We start from the raw sequence: 18228 nt of genomic DNA, 5'->3' as shown, positions 1-18228 counted from the left end.
AAGTACTTTCAAAATGCAGGTTTCAAAGGACCTAAAGGTATGAAGAGACGTAAGTGTTGAAATCAGAGGAGGGCAGGACATCACAACAGCAGGAACTGAAGTTAACACCACTCCACTCCCATCAGCCCAACGTTCCCATGCAAGGTGATTAACCGGTATAGAAAAAGGGAATGGAAAGCAAGAAGTTCTTCACATCTGGGTTGTTAGTTTATCTGCAAATAACTGATAAGGAAGCACAAAGTGCAGTACACCATAATCATGCAGGCCCTGGCACTGCTGCCCAGTGCTGCGGGTGCCCCATCCCTGGAGGTGCCCAAGGCCACGGATGGAGCCCTGCACAGCCTGAGGTGCTGGGAGATGCCCTCTCCCTGGCAGGGAGCAGGAACTGGGTTGTCCTTCAAGTCCATTCCAATCCAAACCATCCTATGGTTCCATAAGACTGATAGGTTCACAGCCTGAACTGCTGCTTCCAGCTGGTTATCGCCATGCTCACTTTCTCCTTTGTCCATACCCTAAGAAACCCAGAGATGCCTCGCAGTAGAGGCCGCAGTACTGGCTTGACCAGTGGCTCTCCTCACCGCCACAAGTTAAGGAAGAAAACCCAGCCCCCGTGAGCAGACAGCTTCTGCCTCTCCTGCACGCTTCACTGCTAAATTGTTCATCCTACAGACAAACAGGAACTGGCTTTTATGCTTGAAGGGTGTTTATATTTTGCATAATTTAGTGAAGGCCCTATCCTGCTTCCATCGAGCTCAAAAGCAAAAGCAAGCTGTTACACTTGCGTCAAAGGGTTGGACTCCTGAGCCGAGGAGCCTCACAGACAGACCTGACCAGGGGGTGGGGGGGTCCACCCGCCTGTCTTCATCCATTCATCAGTGTAGTAAGTAGCAGCCCCTCAGCCTACACCAGGGCAGGAATGCTCACAGAGGAAGGGGACAGGGTTCACCCCGCTCCAGAAACACAGATATCAATGCACTACTACCTCTGCTCACCTGCCCTCAGCATGCATCAGCTTTATTTAGATCGGTCAAATAATTCCTGCTGCTCCCCCAAAGCAGGGGGAAATCCTACACCCGACTGAAATGCCCCACTTGGTATGGGATCCATCTCTGAAGACAGGCAGAGGGAGCAGCCCCAGGCATAGAGGGCAGCACACACGCTGGAGTTAACCTGCAGAGAAAGGGAAAAGAAACCAAGGGGAACATTAGGAAAGCGCTGACTATGAGTCAATCTCTTTTCTTTCATGTGTTCACTAAAAAAATATTCTCCTGCTGCTCAGAAATATGACTCTACGATTATTCTCATCTCTGAATAAAGATGGGCACTGCTTTCTGCACTCAGGTAATCTATCTGGATTTTCACTTTTCATTTACTGGAAAAAATCTGATACTGTTTCCAGAATTAGAGCTTCCCTTGGGGTGAAGCAATTAACACAATGAAGATTTCTGACTGCCTGCAACTTGCAGCTGCAATTATATGAGTGCCATACAGCTCAAATATGTTTCTTAACAACAGCGAGGGCGACTCAGAGACTTCCAAACTAAGCTAACAGATGGAGTACAGCCAGCCAAGTCAACCTGCCTCACTTCAGGTCTGTTATTTCTTTGGTTCCATATTACGTCCGTTCTCTGTGGCCTATGAAAATTTTGGTTTACAAAAGCACACAGCATTAATTAGTTGTTAACATGTGGTTTCCACCCATGTTTATTTTATGGATATTAATCTGAAATTAAGTCAGCATGAAACTAAAAGCATGCAGCATTTTCAGGGGCAACATGAGCCCGAGCCTCCTGACAGCTGAGGAAAATGCGAACAGTGGGACTGGGAAAAAGTGTGTAAAAACCAAGGCTGGGGAAGGCATGGCTGGAGATGGGATGGGTGGTCATTTGTTATGAATCCATCTAATACAGAAACAACAGATACACGCTGCATAGTTCAAACACTGCTATACAAACACTACCGTAACTCCCATCTCTGCTGCTTTAGTGCAGAGATGGTTGGCAAAACACACACAGCGTCTCTCCCAATAGACACTTTAAAGAAAGCGGAGGCAACCAAAAGCTCCCTCTCTGTGCATTTCCATAAGGCACACCCAGCATTTATTCAAGAAATGAAGTGTTAGCCAACGAGCTTATTCCACTGAGCGTGTTGAGATACGAGGAGAAGGGTAAAGTGAACTCAGCCCAATGGCCTGACCTGGCCAGAGCTCTGAACCTTTTGGTCCACTCAGTCACAGAACTCAGTTCCACAGTCCTAAGCAATGACTCCTGACCTGGGAGGACAAAAGAGCTGAAAGGGCACGAGGTGCAGATGTGTCCCAGCCACAGCACCGCCTGAGCTGTCTCAGAATTGCATGAAGGCAATTAAAAAGCAACAGATGACTTTTGTGACTTTCCATTTATAAGGATTTGGGGGGCAATTTGAATTTAACACCATTTTTAAAAGAAGTTTAAAGCGACTTTTAAACTGAAGCTGCAGCACTAGATAACCAGCAGGAACAGAAGCAAGTGAATCACAGTGATGTTATCAACAGGCAGACCCAACACAACTGTGGACGCACAGCTGTGGCTGAAAGACATCAGTTTGTAAAACACACCATGTGGAACCTTGGTACTTGTTTGAATGGGATTCACTTCCAGAGATGATGAAGGCATCTTCAGCACAGCCATAACCACAACTTGAGGTACCCTCTGTATTTCAGAAACAGTTTTTAAACTCCGAGCTGAACCTCTAAAGCTGACACTCCTTACTTGTTTTGAAAGAACCACCAATCCGTGCTCACATGAAAAACCTCTGCATTCTTTTGCCAGCTGTTCTATAACATCACAATCCTTAAATACTCTTTTGCTGCTTCCAGTTGTAGTTCACATATGTTAAGTACAGTGTAATTACCAACCAATATTTGACTGCAATGGTACTCTGAAGGCTGGAGGTAATTGCGTGTGCAGAGCCAGATGCACAGATCGGAGTCTGCCAGTGGAGCAGAATAAGCATAAAAATTCAACTGTTTCAGAACAGGGCAATTTTTGCAGCACTTAATAGCTGTTTGCTGGAACACTAAAACAAAGCAATCACCAAGAGATGTCTGCACATAAGCACTTCTCTGCAAAGAGCCGTTCCTTAAAAGACATGCACCAACTTCTAAGAGGTTTCCTTAAAGCCTTCTCACATTGGCCTGTTGCTCACTGACCACGTTCTCAGAAGACTGGTTTTGGTTTTTAACATTCCCCCTGAGCATGTGATAGCAGCTTATTTCAAACATGGGACTGGAGACTCCAAGCACAGCTGCTGTCATTACACCTATTAATTTCTTAACTCCCTGACCATCTCCATCTCCCAGGTGCACCTCGCAAGATGCCCTACCAGCAAAGAACGAAGCTGCCTGGAAGATTCTCAGGTATCTTCACAAAGCAAACACACCCGTAAGTAATTCCAGTTCTAACGCTTCTCACCCAGTCAAAAAAATCAGCTGTGCAGAGCAGTGCATTCCCATTTGGTTGAATACATTCATATCTTCACTATAAAAAAATACAACTCTATCAAGTGCTGCTTTACGAGCTTGTTATAAACCAGCAATGTGACAATGCAAAAAGAGTACTTATTTTCTGTTTCATTAAGAAGTAATTCCCTCAAGCATTAAGAAGCGACATAAAATCTTTTAATATATTGAGCGATTTCATTAAGTTCTCTGTAAAGAAAGAAAAACACAGCTTGAAATACAAAAGCTTTTAAAACATGCCAGGGAATTTCACTGGGAAAGTAACAAATTATGCAAGTCACAGGCCTATATTATGCATTAAAATGTTGGCTGAGACATTAAACAACCATAAAAAGTATTTTTATAAAAAAGTGATTGAAGATGTGTTCTTCATGAACCAGTGAGCAAACATTTACTCTTTTCAGATTAATATTAGCAACTTTTTTTTTTTTTTTTTTTTTTTTTTTTTTAAGAAAGGCACTCATCTGATGACTGATGTATGTAAGTTCCCAAGCAGAATTCACGTATTGCAGTTCTTTCCACAGAACACCTCCAAATACAGCAGCAGCCAAGTATTGCCTGGAAGGATAAAGCAAACTGAAACACTCTATGGAGCGGGCTCCCGTTCCCAGCATTTTATTTTTTCCTGCTTTTGAGGGAGCTGTTGTGAACTCTCACTCTCTTCTGCACAGAAGAAGCAATCTTCATGGACATCTTCTTAGCCAGGGAGCGTTCCACAGCTCCGGGCCTCCACAACAACAGCTGGGCATCCTCTCCTCCCGTCAACAGCGACTCCTCTGTTGGGTTCCAGCAGAAAGAGCGAACAGTGGCAGAGTGTCCCCCTGGAAGGGTACCCACCAGGCTCAGCCCAGCAGCACTGCAGCTTATCAGATGAACGTCTCCTGTTGCCGTTCCTCCGATCAGAAAGAGTCTGTCTGCCTTTTCATGGTACATGCCACCTACCAGGTAATTTAAGCTGCCATTTTCAATGCAGACTGCGTCTCTGGCATCCAGAACACGCAATAGCATTATTGGTTCTTCGGTATCTAACTGAGCAAGGTCCCACCAACAAAATCCCTCATCGTGGGTCGTGCAGTAGATCTGTTCATAATCTTTCCCAGACCAGCCAATAAAACTTACTGATGAATCTGAATTACAGGTTGATATCAAAGCATCATCTTCATTGTCCTTGTTAATGTCAAACACGTTAACCAAGCCATCGGTCGACCCAGAAACGACCAAACTGGGTTTGACAGGATGAAAACAAATCTTAGTAACATCATCATTGTGACTTTCAGAGTACACTCCCAATGGTTCCCTAATTGTGCTGGCACAGTCTGTGCTGCCTCTCGCATCCCAGAACACCAGGAATGTATCAGTTTCTACTTTTTCTGTTCCAGCACAAATCATGAGATCGCTGCAATTGATATCAAAACTGATAAACACGTTGGAAGGATAGCCACTAAATACCTGCGCAGCTTTCTGAGTTGCTAAACGAATATCCCAACATTTTACCATACCATCACTGCATGCAGAAAACACCAAGCTGTCACACACGTGTGCAAATCTGACGCCGTTAAGTGTCCCAGGACAGCTACTGTACTCCCGCAGGAAGTTCAGTGTTTCTCTGTTATAGACCCTAATTGATTTATTGGAACATGAAACTGCCACAAAGCGACTGCTTGCAGACTGAGCAGATCCAGAGACGTCTATATCCAGCAGGTACGCGGGTTCCTCACTGAGCACAGAGCGCTTTGCTATGCGCAGACTGGCAAACTGCTCCTCAATCTTCTCAATTGCAGACATCTCAAACGCTGTTCCTGAAGCTGTCAGGAGTCTGTAATAAATAAAATATGAGGTTTAATTATAAAAGTCTGAAATAACATTAGCTATGTTACATTAGAATAACATTAGATATGAAAAGGTTTCCTGCACAGAGCTTATGCATGAAATCAAAGGTCAGTCATCCTGAAGTCCTGCCTACCATTTTATTTACAGAAACAGAGAACCACCCAGAGCTTCCCCAGCAAAGGAGTTCAATCTCCTCCGATCGTAAGCACTGCATCATATAATCCCCTCAGAGGATTAAAAAGGCTGTTTGTGAATGCTGTGAAAGTCGTTTAGCTACATTTGCTTTATTGCTTTGTTGTTGCTGGTTTTGTTTCTTTTTTTAAGTAAATATTAAAGCAACGTTCTCTGCAAGTGGAAGCACAATGAAGGCATGGTTACTACCCGAGGAATAACTTCTGCTCAAAAAGGCTGCTTGCAGTCACAGGCCACAAACGGTTGCATCAGTACAGCTGCAGGAGACTTCTTGGGCCAACTTCTCTGCTGGGAGCCACCCGGAGCACAGGCAGAGAACAAGACAAAAAATGAGGTAGAACTACAGCCTGAAAAGGACAAATGAGATACATTTTACAGCTATTCAGGTGCTCAATGACACATGGAAGCACCCACCCAGCACACCACAGGCTACCTGAACAGTCAAGAGGACACCACCACAGTCTAGGAGAAATAAACCCCTCTAGCACTTTCAACAGTTCTCCTAAGAACCAAAGCCTTCCCTGAGGCTCCTAAAAAATCTCCAGCCCTGGCTCTTATTGCAACTGGAGGGAAAAAAAAAAAAAAGAGCCTTTCCATCTGAGGCAATTTTTCTCTGGCATTACTGAATTATTCTAGAAACCCACAGTATTGCAGTGATACACATGGATATTTGAATTTAAAGGAGATGTTTACCATCAAAATCAATAGGTGGTTTCCATCAGTTCATGAACTTGGATCATTTTTCAACAAATAAAACATAGTTTGAATATAGAAAGAAAGCCTAATCATCCACATGGTCGATTTCTCTCCCTGTTACAGGCTCAATTAGACTTCTGTGTTACAAAATGAATTTTGGGGGAATCACAGCAGTTCCCCTGGGGGTCAGCTCTCCTGTTCTCACTCTTACGGATGTTTCAGTTAAGGCAGAGAAGGGTAAAGCAATACTCCGAAATCAACTTATTTCCTTAAGAAGGAGGCCAGTGCCCAATCCCAGTAACCACATGCACGGAAGGATTCTTTCTGGAAATATCCAAATAGAAACCAAAGGAAAATCAGGCAGGCCCAGAATGCAAGAAAATACCGTCATGCTTTCCCAGCCGTCCCGGAGATTTTTTCTTCTAATTCCTCAGGCTGAATTTTGGGATGGGGATGAAACGAGCAAAGTGCCACACATTCGTTGGTTTTGGCTCCTTATTGTAAAGTTCCACAGGAGACCAGCAACAAAGGAAAAGTTGCTATGACAAAACTGCATTCTGCTTGTTTTTAACACGGTGTTGTTGGTAGTCCCAAGGCCCTGCCTTCCCCGCTCTGCTGGGTACATACAGATACTCAACGCACCACGTGATAAATGAGCAAATTCTTAAAAAACAGCTTAAGTAGACACACTCATACAAGCTTAATTCCCAAGTCACAAATAATCTAAGCTACCCAACCTGGTAATATCCTGACAATGTGGTCCCAGGTTAATCTTTTACATCAAAGCAACCTTTCAGAACACATCTACAAGTAATTTTTGCCATAAAATGCAGACATCCTGTGGAAACTCCTTTCCCCTCCAAAGAGAAGAATTTCAACATGTTTTCTGGCACTGTGTGCAGCCCTGCCCGCAGAGCCTCCTTCTTATGTGCTCAAATGGAACAAGATTTTAGTACAACCAATACAAAAGCAGACAGTTGTTGAACGCTGCTTGCTGTGTGCAAGGCTAAGGCCCAATTTTAGCCAGGTTTGTTGAACTTTATTTCTGAAAAATCACCAGCTGTGAAAAGCCAGAGACTGCAAAAACACGCTTCATTCAGATTTAATGATACTCTCTGGGAAGTAAAAGGAGCCCAAGATAGTGCCTCAGCTTTCACTCCCAAACGATACAGGTGGAGCTGTTTTACACTAGCAGAAAACACGCTGCATATTTTCCAGATAAATGTGCGACATACATCATCAGGAAGGTGCAGCATACAGCCTTCACTTCTATTTCCCAGCAGCAGCTGAGGAGCTGCAATGCTGCCTTTGATGACAGCCGGGTTTTTGCTAAAAACACAGTGAAATGTCTGCCCCAGTAAGACGGTCTTCAGGCTATTATGAAATTGTGATTGAAGGTTATATAAACAATTCGTGCTCAAGCGTCAGGGTGTAGCTGCCAGCCCTTCCTTTTCAGGAGGGGAAGTCACTGTTGTACTTTGATGGGAAAGTTTAAATGGCAGGAATAGGATCTGTGTTAAATTTATGGGACAAATAGGAAACAATGGTCTTCCAAACACAATAGAAGATCACTAAGCATTGGACCGCTGCCACCTCGAAAGCACATGCCGCTCTGCACTGCAGAAGCCAAGCACTTTTAGTTCAGCACTCTTTAACTTTGAGGACCCAGGTATCCACTTTGTTACAGTCACCAGGAACCCCTGTGCCAAGTAAGCTGCTTCAAACGTTCTGGACATGGCACGGGGGCCAGTCACAGTGATCAGTGCGGAAACCTGTCTGCAAGAACCTGACATCGACCTGGCAGGGGGAAGGGAGCTTGCTCTGGAATTGCCTCAGAAGAAGTGGCAGAAATCCCTTGGGAAGAGAAGAGGGTTTGGCTGCTGCTATCTCCATTCTTTAGGATACGCAGTCATTAGTAGAACTTGGGTTCTTCCTCCATTCCAGCTCACAGTAGCCCACGGTTTGGATCTACGGAATGCAGTCTCAGCATTAGTCTAGTATTGAATGTGGAGGTTGGTGGCCCTGCCTGTGGGCAGAGGGTTGGAGCTTGATGCTCCTTGAGGTCCCTTCCAACCCAAGCCATTCTATGATTCATTCTATCAACACAGACAAAACCCAGGTGATGTTAGCGTGATAGGAAACACCACAGCCTGGATTACACAAAAGTATCTGGCCCAACTGTCTGGCTAATGCCAGCCACATTCATCTTCAGCAACTGCCACTCTTTGCATGGAGCTGCATCTCCCACCGCCATCATCACCAAGGGGAAGCCACCTGTTACAAATCAGCCCTACTGTATGCAGTCCTCCAAACTGCAGCCACTTGATCTTTGCTCTGCATTTATGGTTCTCTGAAACCTCAGAGCATCTGATACGGCAGCGTACCAGAAACGGTAAGCTTCTTTGCATCTTGGGAACTCAAATACTGAAACAACTAAAACCACCTAGAATATTTTGACCTCTAGGATGTTCCGTAAAGCTCCTTTAAAAAGAAATAAGCTTGTTTTTTAGAACAGAAGACATGAAGGGGCAGGAATGCCAAAGAGGAAGAGGTTTGCAGATGCTGTGGTTATGTATTTCTCTCTAGTGGAGCGTGGAAACAAACATATAGCAAGACCAGAAGCAAACAGTCAGAGGTGCCCAAAGCAGCCTTTCCAGTGACAGAGAAATGAAAGGTAAGCGCCTATCAGCACAAACTGAACGTTTCATTTTGCCTGAGCATGCTGTGCTCTTTGTGTGCTCCTCCAAACCTCACAGCCTAAACTCCAACCAGCAGGGCTCGTGAGTCCTCTCCATTGCAGAAAGCTTTTCAAAAAATAAACCAGCAATTTGTAAGTTATTCCTTCTCCTTCTCATTGTGCACATTTGCCAAATCGCATAGTTCTCAATTCCAAAAGGGAACATTAGCTCTGCTACGTAAAATCACCTCTGAAAAATACCACAGAAAACACGGCAGAAATGGATCTTTGCCTCGAAGACTTGGTCAGTGCACGAGAGGAACTTGTAAGAGAAGACAAATGTGTAATAAAAATGAAAACAACCTGTAGATTTGGCAATCTTCTCTGCCGAGGTCAAATACCAAAAATAGCAAGGGATTTGAACAGCAGTAGATGAAATCTTGCGCTGTTCTTTCCTACTACAAACAATGCAAACAGACCCTCCCTCTATTTTCACGATTATCTACAGTTCAAGAACAGATGACGAATAAACCCGAAGCTCTGGACAGCGGAAAGCAATTCCTGCATGCAACATCACGTGTGCTCGGCATTCTAAAACAAAACCAAAGCGCAGTGTTGGTTGAGGAGAGCACATCAGCGCACTGCACTTCACTAATGCAGAACGCCTTTGGAGACCTCTCCTCATTGGCAGCACTTCACAGCAGAAGATGGATCTGCCAAATGATCTGAGAGCTGAGGGGAAGCACAGCAATCCCATCAGGCACGCAGAACTCCTACAGGATACGCACTCCTGTACTTGGTTTTGTTATTGAACCACAGCAGTAAGATGAGGCGTTTTTCCAGCATTCCCATAAAGGCATTTTTAGGGCAAAGAGGAAAGCATCTCGCCTACCACACAGGAAGGGAATACCGTGCAATAAGCTAAAGTGCAGAGATGAGATGTAAACTGCCAAGAGAATTATTTCTTGCTTTTAAATCGTTACGTCTTGTTTCCAAACAAAGCACAGAAAGAAAAAGGCTCCTCATCTCCTCAATTTGGCATATGTAGCACAGAGAAAAATACATTGAGAAAACAGGCGGGAGGAAAAAAAGATAACAGCACTGCCACAACAAATTCTATGAAGAGAACAAAACCAAGCAAACAGAGATAATGAACTGTCTGCATTCCATTAAATGAATTTAATCCTACCAGCACGGAAATGGCCTTAGCAGCACTGATTAGAGGAAAAAGTACAAATCAAGGAGAGAACAAAGGGAAACAATCACAGGAGATTGTACATAATTGTGAAAATGCTCACATTATTAATTTTAGCTTCAAATCTAAATCAAAATTATTAAACTATGATGCTCGGATAGCTGAGCTTCCTTCTCCAGAACAAGTTTCAAACCTTCTTTCAAATGGATTTGAGGGCCTTCTTGTTTTTAATCTCTGCTCATCCACTGCCACAGTCATGACAGACCTACAAACTGAGGGGCAGCCAATAAGTCCTCTGCCACCTAAATACAACCCACACATGAAAGCTGGGTGTGACTGAGAGCTGATTTCCAAAGGAGGTTTCCTAGCAGTGACCTCACCAGGTTGACGTTGTAATTACAGCCACGTCCTGAGGTGGTCCAGCATAAAAAAGTGCACAGTAATACAAGGACACAGGCTACTCTGTTTTGCTCTTATGGCTACTCCCAAAAGAAGCTGAGAGAAGTTACAGCAGATGCATTCCTACCTCATAAAGACAGGAGATTGCACAGGAATAGTTAACTTACAGATAGAGATACTGCAGAATGGCTGCTGGGAAATCTGTCCTAGCAAGGCCCTCGGCTTCCAATAGGCTGCCTGCAGTGCCACCACAGCCAGCCAGCCCACCACAAACCATGAGAATCCAAGTCTCAGCCTTCTGCATTTGTGCTTATCTCAGACCACAGAAGAATTGCTTCCTTTCTCTTATGAGCATCTGCCATTGCAGACACCACATCGACCTCGATTTTTCTAGCCACAAAAGCAGTACAGGAGAGAAAGAACTAATCAAGTCTCTCAATTACACAGGACCAGAAGCTGCTGGAAATCAGATGTGTAGGGTACAATACACTACTGGATGCAGTATTAACTTTGCCTCCATTCACACTTCCACAATTCAGCTGTTATCAGCTACAAGCTGATATCGAAGCTCTCTCTGAACCTGCCTCCTCACTAACAGCATTTTCTTTTGTTAGGACTACCAGCAAGGTGTTTGGCTTGGCACTGGGGCTACACACTGAGATGGTCAGCTCACTGATAAGCAAGACAGAAATGAAGCTATTTATCTGAGTGGGAGGCTGGCCTTGAACCAGATGTTGGCCTACAAACACTGTCTAGCCCTGATGATGGCCAAGCAACCAGGAAGCCGCAACATTCACTCTTTAGTTTCTTAATCCGAATGTGTGCGCTACAGGATCAAATGCAAAAGGCACAGGAATACTGCAATCCATGATCAGAAAGTGCCCTTCAAAGGTCCCTTCAAGCCTGGGATCACAATGCAAGACAGCAATGACCTGCAGTGCCATTTTAAATCTAAAGAAACCACCACAAAAACAGGCAATCCCCACGATCCAGCCTACAGAGGAAGGCAAAGAGGAAGAATTACTTACGCAGCTGCATGAATAATTCAGTGACTCTGAAATAAGAGCATTTATTTCCCTTGACTTACACACTGCCACTCAGTACCTCATATAAAAAAATGGAAATGCAGAGACTCTTCCCACAGACTGGTAAATTTTGCTGAAATTCTTCCAAGGAATTTATTTCTACACCACAGAGGAAGCCTGGGAAACTTCAGCCTAAACTTAGCAGCAATCATAATAAAAGGATACAAAGACACTTAGCTGCAGCAGGAAAAATAGCTCCTGCCATCACACACTGGTGCCAAAATACCTATAATGAGATGAAATATTTTATTTACCGGGAGATTTCAGAAGTTCTTTCACAACAGTAATTTAACTTAAGCACCTTCATTCTTCAAAACACAAGGCTATTATGTTTTCAGGACACTTTTCTTAAAAATCCAAGCCTAACTCAGTACTGCAGTTCACATCTCCACTAGGAATGCTGCTGGGAAGCTGATATGATGTGCAAAGAATGTGCAAGTTCCTAAGGTATCCCCACCAATCACACCCTGCAACACCCCTGTTGGATATTTAGCTAATCCAAAACATCACCACATCAAAATAATTTGTCAGAGCCTCTCCAGTATCAAAGCAACAGTGGAAACGGGAGATCCCTGTGTGCAGGGACAGTTCACAGACGATCGGTTTCCAAAACACGCTCTTTGTGCACGACAGCTGGCAGGCTCTGGTGAACCATTACCATGCCCTAAGCTCGCTTTTCAATGCTTCACAGCAGACAAAAGGAAAAAGAAGCCATCTAAGCGACAGCAGTAGGATGAAAAGGCTGAAATAAAAGTTTTTAGAGCTATGTCGACTCTATCCTGTTGAAGAGAATTTACCTTTCAGCTTCCATAAAAGATACTGAGGCACCAAGTCTGCATGCACTGTAGATGTGTGAGGCGTTCTCTTCAGCTCTTTGTTTTCAAGAGCCTTTAAACACTGCTCACACTTGACCCAGACACAACACTCCTGTGCTGGCATCACCAATGCACTACGTAGATATAAAAAGGGAAAAATGATTTTTTAACACTCAAATACACATGATTTTGCACCATACTTGCTCTGAAAGTTCACATTCAACTGCTGTACTCCTGTGAGAGAGATTTAAGTCTCAGCTGTAAGAAACAGAATCAAGGAAGGGAAGGACAAAAGAAGTATTTAAGCATTAATACTCTATCACTTTCTGCGCAAGAGACCTATTGTTTGTGGCCACACAGCCGATCCCTGCTGCCAAATCCTAACCAAAGCTGTGTGTTTTTGTTAGCACCCACAAAACCCCAAGGATCTGCAGTGGAAATGCACTTCTCAGAGATCCACAAAAACTTTTCCAATACCTTCAGCAGACAGCACTGCTCCAGAACAAGACAAGAAGAAAATGTAAGGCAAAAGTTTCATGCATTTTAATAACCCTGCTCTCCAGCTCTATTTGTTCTCAGTGCTTCAGTCAATCCAAATTTCACAGGATCACGGCAGGCTGCCAGAGGGACTCGTTGCTGAAGCTCGTCTCTTGATAACTAAACCATAACCTAGCCCAGAGGACGGGTTAGATGATCCAGGGAATTGACTGTTTATTTTACAAGACGTAGCTGGGATGCTTTGCCTTGTATAGCTTGGCAGAGACGGGGACCGAGAGGGCATACGATTACTATCTACAAATACATCAAAGGAATAAAAGCAGGGGAAGGAGGGGGCTACTCAAGAACAATACTGGCACAACAGTTTAAGACTATAAACTGACCATAAAAAAAAAAATTGGAGCAGAAATTACAGTCAAGTTTAACTGTCAAAACAGTTCCCAGTTGGAACAGCAGGGGCAAAAGCTCTGATTTACTTTATCTGCTTTTGCAACCCCGTGGGCCTGGCACTCACAACCATCCCTGCACAGCCAAGAACAGACAGGAAAGCTGACTGAAAACCAAGCCACTGTGAGATAAGCAGGCTCAGCACTCCTTTCTGGAAGACACCAAACTGGCATCCAGACGGCACGAGACCCAGCAGCTGCTCACTGCACACTGTCACAAGCAGAACTAAGCCCACCTCCAGCCTACGATGGTTTCCTCTCCCCATGCCCTTGAAATTATGGGGATAAAAACCTAACAGCTTGAGTGTGCTCCTACTAGATAGTCACATCTTTTTACACAGGCTGTGTGGAAAACGTGATGCCTCTCTCTCTCAAATCAGAATGTTTAATTGACACTGCCAGGAGAGCTGTGGGCTTGTCCTGCAACGACTGCAGCTCTCAGCACCACAAATAGACAGCAGTGCGGCTCAGATCACTCACACTGAGGAAATCTCACAGCGAGCTGAATCTACAAGCACGCAAAGGACAGAACGTGTCATTTCTCACTCGGCCCACTTGATGTCACTAATGACCACCAGTCAGACAGCTGAACCAACCTGCACAGAGCTGAGGTCTGACAAACAACAGGAAGACTCAAAGAACAAGAAATCATTACGGATTAGCAGATTTTCAAAGGAAATATTAATGTGTCTTGTTAAAATGGGCAGCTGCATAGCTGGCATTTGCTTCCTTCCACCTCTTACGAAATATTGTGTTTGCTGAAAATGCTTGAACCTCCCTAAAAGCAGGACAGAAAATGCATTCTGAAGCTCGGACCTTTGGAACAGCTTAACCAAACAGCTCAGTATATGTCCAGCAATTCAAACCACTTTTCTTAGTGCTACAGATTGACTAGCTTTGACTTTCTGGTGAGCTATCTGCCCCTATTACTCGCTTGCTTCTGAAATATTTTGTCAGAACTCCCACCAAAATATCAGCTAAGTGAAAAATACTTCACAGAAACATTTCATCCAAACTACTGAAATTTAACCTCAAGGTAAGATTTCAGCATCAGACATCTTTAACTCCCAGTCTAAAGCTTCATCTACCAAATAAACAACCCTGAATATATTATTCAAGTAGTCTGCTCCGGAACTTCACAGCAGCACTCGGCTCGGTGGCGCCCATTTACTTCAGTTTTGCTTTTTTTTTTTTTTTTTCTTCCGAGAAAAGCTCAGAAATTGCGTTATTTGTAAAGCTCCAACAAAAACGTGCCAGGGTTGCAAGGCCCGGCACGGCACAAAGGCACCGACCAGGTCTTGGGGCCCAGCAAACATACATCTCCAGGAGACAACGAACTTGGAATTACACCGTTACAACCGATTTCATTCCTTAACATAACCCGGCGCTTTCCCTCACGCACCCCCCGCCCAGAGGCCGCACGCCGCTCACCTCAGCCCGGCGCCGCGTGCGCCCCGCCCGCTACAAATCCCGCCCCAGAGCCCTCCTCTGCCGCCCCATTGGCTGCTCCCACCGCCTTGCCAGCCGCCATTTTACCTCCTCGGCGGCGAGGGAGGAAGTGACGCACGGGAAGGGGCGGGGCGCACTGGGCGCGGCCTCGTCCCGTTGCCATGGTACCGCTGCCTTTGTACCAGTTAAGATTAGATCAGTGCTCCCTCCCTCTTCCCCCCATAAATGCTCTAAGTTATGATAAGTAACGATATTCCCAACCCCCCAGATTAAGGCTTAGTTTTTACTAAATGCATTTTTTAAGAAATATTTTTTCAATTTCAGCCTGGAACTACTTTGGTTCCCACAAGCACTTTTAAACCCCAAACTGTGGTTGGACTGACCACTTATTTTTCTGGCAAAGTAAAGGAGTTCTATCTAAACCCAAAAACATAACCACATCACGTGGGTAATTAGCACAACATCATCATCAAAACCCATACAAGCCTCATAAATCACTCCTCCGTAGTTTAACAGCCTTAACTCTGACAGGTAAAGTGAGCAGAACTTCGGGCAGAAGCCAGTTCAAAGCACTGACATTTCAGCCGCTTCCCACTCATGTGGGAAACTTTACTTAATTCTACATGCTCCAAGTACTGTTGGAGCACATCACATCGACTTCATCACAGCGACTTCACTACCAAGCAACACTACAGTATTCTAACGTGCAGAGAATGCCCATCTCTGTGATCATTCTGCAGTATTGAGATGGTCAACTCACATTTCACAGATACGTTGCTGACTCACCTAGACTGCAGCTTAAAGACAGCTTGCTAAATAATTTATTAGAACTAAAATTAACAGTTATTTGCATTTGTGAGGAGTTGCAGGCGCACAGCTCCCAGAAGCCTGCCAGCCAAGCAGGTATCCCAGAGGACAGACCCATTCACCAACTGCCATGAAGAAACACCCTTGGTTGGTTTTTTTTTCCCCTTTGTAATTTTTGGAAGCTTCTTTTTCCTGCAATATGAAAGCACACATGACAATAAAAGCACAAAGACCCAAATTACCTGCTCAGTGTTTTCACAGTAAATGCCTTCCACAAGCCTGTCACCCAGCACTACAAGCACTGCTCAGATTAGCAAGTTTTTCTGAAGGCTTCAAAATGAAATCTCTGTTTACACTGAAGAAAATACTGAATTTAATACAGTAAGGCTGTATTGTAAGTTTCGACAATACAGTGAAAAATATTTTTAGCTGACAGTTTTACATCCGAGTTTCCCAGGGTGATTAGTATTGCCACAAGTTCAACAAATACCTTCTGTTCATTGTTCGCATAGTGAAAACAGCTGCAAGATCAACTGGAATGACATAGTTATACAGCCACAGATTTGGCATTCAGTACTCCCGGATGAATCTGGCCCTATTAACAAAAAGTACAATTTTCATGATGGTACACCAACGCTGCTGAGTCACAATGTGTGTTCGCTGGAAATAGTTCATCACAATTGCACAACTGTCTCTGGAGATCACTTGTAACTCTTGCCAGTTAGTTCACAGACAGAACTTGAATATATATTTTAGAAAGGAAACTCTGTGAATCCCACCTTAAAAGACAGTGTAGCTATCTATATAGACAAACCTGAGTTTCAGCGTCACGTACTCTAGGACTAAGGTCAAGTATTCATACTGCAGGTTCCCTGCAACAATAATTTCTTGCTGTGTGCCTACACAGTGCCAGAACGTATGTTGCGACATGACCATCCCCGAGTACAGCCAGCAACTTCTAGATGCTGCCCTAACACACCATAAGTATTTCTGGTACCTTGCTTTTCAACCTGCCCTCAGGTTGTATTGTGTCAAATGCAGGTCAGTGAGAACTGCTTCTTCCTCTCACAGCAAAGTTAAATAAAAAAAGGGAGAGAAAAAAGCTCCATTGTTTTTAGAGTCATTTTATGTGTAGCATTCAAAGCAGAGAAATATCTATATACAGATGAAATAACTTTTTTCATAAATAACATTGGTGGGGCTTGATAAAAATATGAACATTGCTTGCTGCAGTTTTAACTCGCACTACTCAGTCAAGATCTATCATATCAGGCAGTGGTGTGCAAACTACTTAGCTATTTAATTAATCTGATGTACAGTGAAAACTTTCAACTTACAGGCTTCTTCACAGTTTTTTGCCTCATACAGATTCTTCCACGGTACAACACTCCAGCATGCAAAGATTTATGCGGTAGTATATTTTAGCCACCTATGCCAACTTCTATAGTAAATCTGCAGTGAATCTGCATATGCATGAAGTGTTACATACCTGGGATAGCTCCATCCACAGATTTCCTACAGCTGAAGAACCAGAAGGTAATGGGATTTCCTGAGGTTGATTTAAAATGTCTTCATAAATTACATCTTATTGGATTGTTTCAGTTTGCAGTTTTTGCCTGTTTGATACGAGGGTGTGTGGATCACTTCTCTATACCATTTTTTACAGTTACACCTGCAGAACTTGAAAGAAAATGTAAAATGAGGCAAATTTATTGTCACTGTGATTATCAAGCTCCTGGATTACTGAAACTAATATACGACAATAGAGGATGGTTTGATTGCACAGTCAAGCTGCTTGATAAAGACTATTTTCTATAGTTCAGCTCAGCGCTACCAGCTTTTGGCTTCAGAGAAACTACACTAAATTTCTGCTTCCTATAGTAAGAGCTGTCTCTCTCATCTTTTTCTGCATGAATTCTTTGTTAGTAACGCTGCTACTTCTCACAATCTGCACAGGTTGTCAGTTTAAGATTTCGTAGATGACCCTACTGAACCCAGAATTAGGCCACACAATGTGGGCTCATCCTCAGCTATTTTCTAACCCTCTCTAAGAATCTAACAGGTATTCCTAGCATAGTTCAAGTATGGGAAATAGACTGCAGACAGGTATTTGTCTTCCTGTCTTTTAACAAAAAACCTACTTTGGGCGCATATGTGGAGATTTGTTTTGAATTGGTAGTTCTGTTATTGGCAAAATATGTTTTCCCTGAAGCATAAAGATCAAAGTGGAAGCAACAGCAGAATCTTCCACCTAAGTAGTAGCCAGAGACCACCCAGAGGGCTCATCTGATAGCATTCTCAGATTTTTTTTTCATTTGTACACAGACTAAATAGGATAGCTTCGACTCAGCCATTTCCTTTCTTCCTGACTTTTCTAGAGAACCTCCTTGTGAAGCTAACAAGTGTTCAAAGTTCCTGAATACAGCATTGACCGATATCATCATGAGCTCAAATATGGTAACCATCAACTTATTTTTGGCAATTTCTCATGAGAACAGATATATTTGCTGGATTACACATGCTGTAAAATTGTTGTTGGAAGTTACCATTGCTATCTTTGCTTCAAGGCCTGGTCTGCTAATTAGCTGAAACTGGTTGACTATGAGATGAGTTATGTAAGACTTGGTCCCAAAATGCTCA

The 18228-nt window shown here is 43.7% G+C and overlaps 1 protein-coding gene and 1 long non-coding RNA gene across 9 annotated transcripts in view; one reads left to right on the top strand and one right to left on the bottom strand.

Annotated features, from left to right (window-relative positions):
• Positions 1-3636: 3636 nt before the first annotated feature.
• WDR89 (WD repeat domain 89) overlaps positions 3637-18228 on the bottom strand; it is a 21306-nt gene continuing 6714 nt past the window's right edge. Inside the window, exons 1-4 of one of the 8 annotated variants that reach the window (XM_046941855.1) lie at positions 14764-14797; positions 12371-12522; positions 6603-11799; positions 3637-5315 (exon numbers count right to left, since the gene is read on the bottom strand). In XM_046941855.1, the coding sequence (XP_046797811.1) occupies positions 4115-5284 (1170 nt within the window). In that variant the 5' untranslated portion in view covers positions 5285-5315; positions 6603-11799; positions 12371-12522; positions 14764-14797 and the 3' untranslated portion in view covers positions 3637-4114. Of the gene's footprint in view, positions 5316-5710; positions 5869-6602; positions 11800-12370; positions 12523-14432; positions 14798-17077; positions 17269-18228 lie in introns of those variants that run through there. The other 7 variants (XM_046941854.1, XM_046941851.1, XM_015287497.4 and 4 more) reach the window with 7 other exon arrangements.
• LOC121110834 overlaps positions 15003-18228 on the top strand; it is a 9093-nt gene continuing 5867 nt past the window's right edge. Inside the window, exons 1-3 of the long non-coding RNA XR_005860329.1 lie at positions 15003-17124; positions 17255-17468; positions 17967-18045. This is a non-coding gene — a long non-coding RNA (uncharacterized LOC121110834). The remainder of the gene's footprint in view (positions 17125-17254; positions 17469-17966; positions 18046-18228) is intronic.

This window comes from Gallus gallus, chromosome 5 (genome assembly GCF_016699485.2).
Source record: "Gallus gallus isolate bGalGal1 chromosome 5, bGalGal1.mat.broiler.GRCg7b, whole genome shotgun sequence".
NCBI lineage: Eukaryota > Metazoa > Chordata > Aves > Galliformes > Phasianidae > Gallus > Gallus gallus.
The sequence above is the reverse complement of the archived record's forward strand: the minus strand, read 5'-3'. Positions and strand labels throughout refer to the sequence as shown.